Source organism: Mustela lutreola, chromosome 6 (genome assembly GCF_030435805.1).
Source record: "Mustela lutreola isolate mMusLut2 chromosome 6, mMusLut2.pri, whole genome shotgun sequence".
Lineage (NCBI taxonomy): Eukaryota > Metazoa > Chordata > Mammalia > Carnivora > Mustelidae > Mustela > Mustela lutreola.
In genome coordinates, this window is record NC_081295.1 from 123,281,391 (window position 1) to 123,290,496 (window position 9,106).

The 9,106-nt window shown below is 54.1% G+C and overlaps 2 protein-coding genes across 4 annotated transcripts; one reads left to right on the forward strand and one right to left on the reverse strand.

The window, feature by feature from the left end:
- Positions 1-164: 164 nt before the first annotated feature.
- LST1 (leukocyte specific transcript 1) lies at positions 165-1,791 on the reverse strand. 2 transcript variants are annotated; one of them, XM_059178967.1, is made up of 4 exons: positions 1,623-1,791; positions 952-1,062; positions 851-873; positions 165-379 (listed from the first exon to the last, which is right to left on the reverse strand). In XM_059178967.1, exons 1-4 carry the CDS (start codon positions 1,627-1,629, stop codon positions 245-247), a joined length of 276 nt encoding a protein of 91 aa, XP_059034950.1. In that variant the 5' UTR covers positions 1,630-1,791; the 3' UTR covers positions 165-244. The 2 variants fall into 2 exon arrangements, with proteins under 2 accessions (XP_059034950.1, XP_059034951.1); XM_059178968.1 differs by lacking the exon at positions 952-1,062 and adding an exon at positions 1,134-1,235 and having other exon boundaries at positions 1,623-1,754.
- Positions 1,792-4,570: 2,779 nt separating this feature from the next.
- On the forward strand, positions 4,571-7,221 carry LTB (lymphotoxin beta). 2 transcript variants are annotated; one of them, XM_059178950.1, is made up of 4 exons: positions 4,766-5,497; positions 5,917-5,968; positions 6,153-6,224; positions 6,642-7,221. In XM_059178950.1, exons 1-4 carry the CDS (start codon positions 5,333-5,335, stop codon positions 7,094-7,096), a joined length of 744 nt encoding a protein of 247 aa, XP_059034933.1. In that variant the 5' UTR covers positions 4,766-5,332; the 3' UTR covers positions 7,097-7,221. The 2 variants fall into 2 exon arrangements, with proteins under 2 accessions (XP_059034934.1, XP_059034933.1); XM_059178951.1 differs by lacking the exons at positions 5,917-5,968; positions 6,642-7,221 and having other exon boundaries at positions 4,571-5,497.
- Positions 7,222-9,106: the final 1,885 nt, after the last annotated feature.

The window sequence follows — 9,106 nt, forward strand, 5'->3', positions numbered from 1 at the left end:
TCTTTCTGGCCTTCAGGGGAGCCTGGTCCGTCAACACCTTTCTTTCCCTGAGAAATTCCTACTCAGCCCCAGAACGGGTGGGAAGATAAGTCATATAAGTGTTGATGGGGCCCTGTGGAATGGCACAAAGCTGAGTTGCACTGAGAAGCCTGAGACACAGAAGATGGTGAGACACAGTGTTTACTGGGTGGACCTCAGGGACCTCCCTGAGTTCAGGGAGGCGTCTGGGGGAAGCACTGGTGGCTTAGTTCTTGGCGATGCAGGCATATTCGGTGCTGGTGTCCTCCTTGGTGCCTTCCCTGTGGCCGGAGTCGGGCCTCTCACTGCTGGGCATGGGGAGCAGAGATGCGTAGTGGAGCTCTTGCTCTGAGAGCTGGGCCTGGGGCAGGGAGGAGTACTGCTGGCAGGTGGCCAGAAGAGCCCCTCCCCCCGTCCTTCCTGCGTCCTGCTGCCCACCCCCTTGCACCTCTCTGTCTCCTCAGCGTCCCCACCTCTGTCTCTGCCAGCCCGAGCCCCTGTTCTCCTCTCCCCTCGCTCTTCTCCCTGGGTCTCTGTTGTTCTTATTCTCCATCTCTTTCTCTTGCCTGGGTCTCTCTCGTTCTTTCTGTTTCTTTCTCTGTTTCTCTAGTTTCTTCCTCTGTCTTTCTCCTTTCTGTCTTAGCCCCCTTTCCTTTCTCTACACTATTTCCTTCTGCTCTTCTCATTCTTACGTCTCTCTTTCTGCTTTTTTCTCCGCCTCTTTGGCTCTCTTATGCCCCTGCGTTTTCCCTCACTTCTCTTGCCTTCACCTCCCCTTCAGCCCTCAGCCTCCTCTTGCCCCCACCACCTGGTTCCCAGCCCCCAGACTCACCCAGCTTCTCTCCAGCCTCCTCACTGGAAGAAAAGAAGAAGCTCAGCAGGCCCTTCCCTCCCTTACCCCCCCACCCCCTGCCCCAGAGGGTATTTCCTCACTCGCTGACATCTCTGTGGTTCCCATGGCCAAAGCCCCAGTCTCTCTTTTTGGACACTTTTTTCTCTCTCCCACCTTCCTGTCCCAGGGCGGGTGGGAACTGATGGGGACTTCTGGGAAAGCAGAAGGAACAGGTGTGGGTGGGGGTGACCCCGGGGGATATGTTGTGGGTGATGGGGCTTACCTTTCCGATGGAGCCGACATAGACAGGCGGACACAATGACCACAGCCAGGAGCAGGAGCCCCCCCAGCCCCAAGCTCCCACCATATAGGTAAAGACATTCCTCTGCAGGGCAAAACGGTGGGTATCAGGGTCCCATTTCTTCCTTTGTTGCCCCATCCTCCTGGTTGACTGTGGGCATCTCAGCCCCACTCTCCAACAGTTTTAGAGGTAGAAAAACATACTCAGGTTCTTCACTCCAGATCGGGTTACCTCACCTTCTACCAGAGGTGCCCACCTCTCACCGGTTCCCTCACTCATCCCCATGGTTGCCTCACTCACCCCTCAGGGGCTTCCCATGGCCATCCCTGCTGTCTCTGGGTCTCCCCATGAGGTCCCTTGCCCACCTGCACCAGCTGTCCCCTGGCCATCAACTCGAGGATGGACAGATACTGCTTTCTATCCTCTCTCTGTTCCCTAAATACTCCCCACCCTCCCTGTGCCGCCCATTACCTTTCATTAGGTCGAGCACTGAAGACTAACCTGGAGGTCAGGAACCTAGCCCTGCTCTGCAAGGCTAAATGGCCTGCGCCAAGTCACGTGTCTCCAGTTCCTCATCTGCAAAGTGTGGTGCCCTCTGTTACAATTGTTCCAGGGCTGAGGAGCCCCACTGAAATGTGCCGACCCTGACCTAAGGCACTTTCCTTTTGTCCTTGCTAAGCCTCACAATGTAGGGTATTATGGTACCTGTTTTGAGGAACCTGAGACTCTAGTCCAGACTCTAATGAGGAGGTCCAGCCTAGAAGTGGGAGAGCTGGCCTTGAACCCCAGAGCTCTAGAGCACAACCCCTTTCTTCTCCCCTAGGCTAACCAGGTGGTTCATGGGGGCCTCTCTAGCATGGGGTAGTTCTAGGTTCTGGTGAGGGGCTGACATAGGGGGAGGACCCGGAGTTTCCTGGGTGTGTGTGTGGACCAGTGAAACCAAGGGGAGGTGATATCCAGAGCTACCTGGCAGCTGGGATGGCTCCTTCAGCCCAGAGCCACTCTGGGGAGCAGGGCCCTACATGGCTGGTATGGGGAGCCACTTCACATGGACAGACACTGCTGAGGCTGAAGTGGGGCACGGAGGAGTATCTGGGCCCCATAACTTCCCCTCAGGCACTTCCTGCCCTGCAACCACTGGTTCCTGTTTGAAGGCAAAGAGGGGGGTCGCCGTCTTCACACCACCAGAGCCAGCTGCACTGACCAGGGTCTGGAAACTGGAACCCTGCTGGGCTCAAGAGGAATGCTGGGGTGTGTGTGGGGGTGGGTTGGGGAGCAGAAACACAGGTGGAGAGGAGGGCCTGCAGTCACCATGAGGGGAAGTGGAGGCAGAAGTGGCTTGTATTTAATTCTTTGGGGAGCAGAGACAGAAGCTGGACAGCAGATGCCTCCAGGGCTCAGAGAACCCCAAAGCCATACTGTCTTCTGTAATCTTAGCTTCAGCTCACCATGGGGCGTGACTGCCCCTCCCTGCCCCATTTTCCCATCAGGTTTCCTGCTCTCTCCCAGCTTATCCAGAGCCTGTGGCCTGTGCGTAGACAGACTCCAGACTGTGGGAGCTGCCTGGGTAGAGAGGTGTTGCCACTTCAAACATTCTTGCCCTTCCTCCAGCTTTAACATCTCCCCCAGTCTAGATGCCTCCCTAGCTTTGTCAGGAGAGGAAGTTAGGCTTTGAAGGTTAGTTAGGGTTACAACGTCTTTCCTTTCAGACTCTTAGGACTGTAACTAAGCCTCTAAACTCCCTCAGCTCCAGCCATCCTGTTGCTTCTGCTAGTAGTCAGTGAGCGTGTACCTCCTCTAGGTACCTTTCCTCATTAACTTTTCCCCAATTACCCCTCCCACTGCCTCCGCTGAGAGCTCATGATCCCAGTGTGTATGTGTAGACACACACCCAGGCTCCCATGTCAGAGTGGAAGCTCTGGTAGATTTGGGGTAACTTGCTTGGTGTTCTGGGGCTGAATCAAGCAGGGCACTTGACTGATTAACGACCAGAATCAGAGGCAGCTAGACTAGGTAGATTTATAGGAATACATGAGTACTGCTGATAGTCTAGGACAGAAAGCTGGTGACAAGTTGGTGTTGTGTAAGGAAGTGGGGGCAATCTAGGTGGACTTCCTGTAGGAGGCAACATTCTGATGTTGCGCACAGAAAAAAAAAAGGGCAGTGATCTGAGACCTTCTGGATAGACACCTGATGAAGGCCTCTTAGTGGCACTGAGATAGAAAGGGAGATGGGTGCTGGGGGATTGCACACCCAGTCGTTAAGGAGGGTGAAGACTGGGGAGCTCATGTGGAGGCAGGAGGTAAGGTGGATATCTGTGCCTGGGTCCACATGCATTTGCATCTCCTTCTTCAAATTCAGAAACTTTCTGGCGTTTCTCCCCTTTCCCCCCATCCACAACACTCCCCACGTTGGACAGCAGGACAATAATCACGTGTTTTTTTTTCCCCACACATTTTATTATTAAAATATTCAAACAGAACAAAATTGAAATAGTTTTATAGTGAACATATCCATACCACCTACATTCTAAAATGAACAGTTTTCTATATTCGCTTGATCACACACCTACCAATCTATCTCATTTTTTGGATACCCTTCAAAGTTGCAAACATCAGTACACATTTTACCCCTAAAGCTCTTACCATGCTTATCAGTGACTTGAGTCCAGCTTTTGTTTCCCCATTTCTTTTTTGGGGGTGCTGAGGAAGGCAAGATTTACATACATTAAAATGCACAAATCTGAAGTCAGCACTCAGGGGTTTTTTTTGTTTTGTTTTTTTAAAGCTGTCTTGTGATCAAGGCTCTGGAGCCAGACTGCCTAGGTTCAAATCCTGACTCTGCCACTACTGTGCCACCTTCTATAAGTTCCTTAACCTCTCTGTGCCTCAGTCTCTTCTTAGAGTTTTTGTCAGGATTAAAAGAATTATTATATTTAAAAAAAAAAGAATTATTATATATAAAGTGTGTAGATTAGAGGCAAGCACTTGCTAAGTGCTATTTGTACAATAGCTATATGTTATTATTATTATTACCTAATCGCAGAGATGTCATCAAGAAGGGGACATGATCTGAGACCACCTCCAACTTCCTTGGACCTGGTCTTTTCTCTCATTGCACTGTCTACCATACCATCTGCTGCTGCTTTGTTTTGCTTCCTCATTCATTCGTCCTTCCTTCATTTATTCCAAAACATGTAGTCAGCACCTGCTAAATAGCAGCAAGCTCTTTGAAGGTGAGGCCATGCCCTATCACCCTCCCATCTAATGGAGGAAGGGAGGTAATGCTCATTTCCATCCCTCCTCAGTGAATCAACAGGCAGTGGAGAGGCTAAGGTCCCTTTCAGGTGCTATATATATTTTTTCCTTTAAAGCAATGCTCTTTTTAAAATTTATTTTTTTAAGATTTTATTTATTTATTTGACAGAGAGAGAGAGACAGTGAGAGAGGGAACCCAAGCAAGGGGAGCTGGAGAAGGAGAAGCAGGCTTCCTACTGAGCAGGGAGCCCGATGTGGGGCTCAATGCCAGGACCTTGGGATCATGACATGAGCCAAAGGCAGCCACTTAACTGACTGAGGGACCCAGATACCCTCAGCTGCTATTTCTGTGGCCTGGCTTAACTCGGCTTCTCACCAAGCTCTGGGGGTTACGGGTGAGTGAGGGAATGGAAGGAGGAGATTTGGTCTAGTGCCGGCATAAGCTCTTCTCAGGGACCCAGATATCCATTCCTCAAGACCTCAGTTCTTGTCCTCCTATTCCAGCCCTTGACCTCAGGGACGCGGACACAGCCCTCCTTCCAGCACCCACCACTGGGGTGTAGAAGAATGCAGACCGCCCTTGAAATCTGGAGTGTGGTGTTCTCCTCACTTAGCTCTGCTGCGAGACTTTTTGTGAGCTACCTTCCCTCCCTGGGCCTCAGTTTCCCTCCCTGATGAACCATAAAATCTCTAAGGCCCCCTCCAGCTCTACTCTATAAGCCTGTCTCTTCACCCCAACTTCTTCCCCAATTCAGAGAACCTGGGCATCCAGCTGCCCCACCCCAGCTCTGGGTAAACAGGAAGCTGGGTGAGGGGAGCAGGGGTGTGCGGAAAGTCCCAGCCAGGTGTGTGGGTCTATGGGGAGGGGGTGGCCCCACCCCTGAAGTATGAAAGCCCCCCTGCCCTGGCCCTGGCTCAGTCTCAATGGGGTCACTGGGGCTAGAGGGCTGGGGTAGGAGGCCCCAGGGGAAGGGCTGCCTCCTGCTGGCTGTGGCAGGAGCCACTTCCCTGGTGACCCTGCTGCTGGCTGTGCCTATCACTGTCCTGGCTGTGCTGGCCTTGGTGCCCCAGGAGCAGGGAGGAGGCCTGGTGAGTAGCCGCAACGAGCCTGGAGGGGCTGCGTGTTACTGATGCCCACTTACCTCTAGCTATGCCTGGGGCTCTCTTGTCTCCTCCTGCTCAGTTGGCTTGGCTGTCCCTGATGGGGATGCCTTGTCTGCCTCTTTGTTGGTCCTCTTTCCATTGTTCCCATGATGCTGTTGTGTTTTGATAGCTCCAAGCTCCTTCCTGGTTGTCTATCTGTCTCCTCTTCTCTTCCCAAGACATACTCAGGCCTCCATCTCCGCCCAAGAACATATGCCTTGCTGGCTCTCCCTCTCAGGGAGATGTGTGTTGGGGATGCGGCTGGTAGTCAAGACCCCAGGCTTGGGGCTTGGGTCTGCGTTGGGAGGGGTGGGGATGGCATCAGCTAACACTGAACTCTGGGCACTGTGACCCCACCCATCCAGGTAACAGGGACGGCTGACCCGGGGGCACAGGCCCAGGCCCAGCAGCGTTTGGGTAAGAGCAGACCATCTCCCCTTCCCCTACTCTGGCCCTTCAGGGATGCCCAGCTCCCATCCAGCTGCATCCCTCGGTGAACTCATCCTTCCCAGAATCCCGTCCTGGTGCCCTGTCCTCTCGGGGGTACCGTGCATGGAAGGCCGCCCTGGCCCGCAATCGTGGATTCTTTTCCCCCTTCCAGGGTCACAGGAGCTGCCAGAGGAAGAGGCAGAAACAGATTTCAGCTCCAGGCTCCCCGCCGCCCACCTCATAGGTAAGGATCTCACAGGTAATCCAAGGATGCTAGCGTTGCTGCCCACAGTCCCTTTGCTCTGTCATTGCAGGGTTCGCTTTCCGACCTGCTTCACCACCTCTGGTCCCTAAAACGCCCACCTTCCTCTCCTCCCGCATTCCATCTCCTTGCTTCCCTTCTGGAGCTGTCAAAACCCCTCTTAGATCTGCCACTACCCCACCACCGGGCTCCGCACCCCACACTCTGGTGCCCTCAGTCCCCTCCCGCAAATCACTGCAGAGGTGGCGCGCGCGCCCTCGCCCCGCCCCCGGGCTCGGATTCTGCTGGGGGTTAACAGCCCCAGCTCTCCCACCTGTTCACCCTCCCAGAAGTCCCGGGCCAGGACCCTTCTTCCAGGATCGGGCACCCGAGCGCTGACAGGCCCCGGTTTCTCCGCAGGCGCCTGGACGAAGGGGCAGGGGCTGGGCTGGGAGGCGAAGAAAGAAGAGGCGTTCCTGAGGAGCGGGACGCAGTTCTCGGGCGCCGAGGGGCTGGCGCTGCCGCAGGACGGCCTCTATTACCTCTACTGTCACGTCGGCTACCGGGGCCGAGCGCCCCCTGCCGGCGGGGGCCTGCTGGACCACTCGGTCACGCTGCGCAGCCGGCTGTTCCGTGCGGGGGGCGCCTACGGGCCCGGGACTCCCGAGCTGCTTCTCGAGGGCGCAGAGACCGTCATCCCGGTCCTGGACCCGGCCCGGACGCGCGAGTACGGGCCCCTCTGGTACACGAGTGTGGGCTTCGGCGGCCTGGTGCAGCTCCGGAGGGGCGAGAGGGTGTACGTCAACATCAGTCACCCCGATATGGTGGACTACAGGAGGGGGAAGACCTTCTTTGGGGCTGTGATGGTGGGGTGAGGGTGGGGGAAACAACTGCCTGGTAGGGACGTGTATTGGGGTCCCAGACCCCAGGGACCCCAGAAACTGATGGCAAACCTGAAGAAAATAAAGAATGTAAAGCTTTAGTGCTGCCTAGCACGGTTGCCCAGGTCTCTCATGTCTTGATTCAGAGTGGGTACTGCAAGGGGCGATTACCTAGACTTTTCTTCTGATTGCTTGAAATAATTCATATCACTTCCTGTGGCTTCTGCCCTCTAAGAAGGCGATCGGCTGATTTCCCACCCACCCCCTGTCTCTGAATGAACTTGCCCAGCATTAGCCCAGTGGGAAGATGGAAGAAGGGGATCTCCTTAAGCCCCAAAGCATCTCCAAGCCTCCTTCTTCTCAGATCCCCGGAGCCCTCACCAGACTCCACCTGCATTCCTTTCTTTGGGGTCCCTCTGTCAGTGAGAGGGATGCTGACAAGGGAAGGCAGCCCTGCTTGGAGGAACCAGGCTGGGAAGAAGGAATAAAGCCCTGGGGGCCTAGCACTTGTTCCCTGCTGCCTGCCTGGCTGCCTGAAGCCCACTTTAGCCACTACCCCACAGTCCACTGTCCTCCAAGGGAAAATACACAACTCATTGGGTGTGAGGGAAGAAGCAGAAAGATAGGGCCTGGGACATCAGGGCGAAGCTGGGGAGAAGAAGAAGAAAGGAAATCTGGGGCCATTGGCCCTATCCAGGGTGAGATGGAAAGTCCTCACCCCTTGTTCACACCTCAGGTCTGCTTTCCATATGTCGGCAAGTGTGGGGGCCCCAGGGTGAGTAACAGCAGCCCCCTCACTCCAAGCACCCCATGACCGACTTTCAGCTCTGGGCTGAGAGAGGCAGAGAGGGACCCAAGGCCCTAACTAGGTCACCACAGTGGGTCATCCCACCCCTGCGGCATACCACACAATTTTCCCCTCCCAGCAGCCTGTCAGGAAGGAAAGCCCAACTTCCGAACCCAGTGGGGACTCCCACTCTCTGGGTCTTCACTTCTGACTCCATATTTGTGTGTGACTCCATATTTCTGTGTCCAGAAGAACTTTCCTGATGAGAGTTCTCTTTCTAGTCCATCTATCTCACAACTGTCCCCTCATTTTTCACCAAGAACATCTGGGAGAGCTGACATGTGAGTCCTTCACCTGCAGCCTATTCCTGTTTTAAATTTTCTTTTGTTTTTTCAATTTCACTCACTGAGAGACGGAAGCAGATAGAACAGCTGGTGGCTGGACAAAGAAGAAATTCAGAATTCTCAGGCTTACTCTGCCAAGTGCTATGCTGGGTGCTCTGATGCAGCTTAGGCCTTCTATTTTCTTGTGACCCCGTATGCAGGAGATTTTCCTGTCTTCCTTGGGGAGATGAGGCTCAGTAACTGATTCAGGCTGTACAGTTAGGGCTTCTAGGGGATCTTGGGATCAGGCGATTTGGAGCCCTGATGCCTGAAGGTCTGGAATTCCTTTGGCTGTGATTCAGGTGCCTGAGAATGTGGCCCTTCCCAGACTCTCTCTAGCAGGCTGCAACATCAGGAAATCTCACCTGAGCACTTGAGGTGCAGGACTTCCCCACTGGAATTCCCAGAGTCGGAAATTCCCAGGCCCTGAGGGAGAGGTAATTAGGTTCAGGCTCCAGTTTCCTGGGGGAGCGGCTTATTTGCCCAGGCTTTGTTAAATGCAGGGCTCTTGAGCCCCAGTAGTCCCCTGGGTGGAGACTGTGTTCAGACATCTTTTTTTTTCTTTTGAACTTTTATTTGTATTTATTTTATGGGTTCAAAGATCCTTTTTTTTTTTTTTTTAAAGATCTATGCATCTATTTGAGAGAGAGAGATTGCAAGTGTGCGTGCACGTGTGAGTGAGCAGAGGGAGGGGCAGAGAGAGAGGGAGAGCAGCAGACTCTGGGCTGAGAAGCGGGGTTCCATCCCACCAGCCTGAGATCAAGACCTGAGCCAAAATCAAGAGTTGGACACCCAACCCACTGAGCCACCCAGGGGCCCAGGCTCAGGGATTTT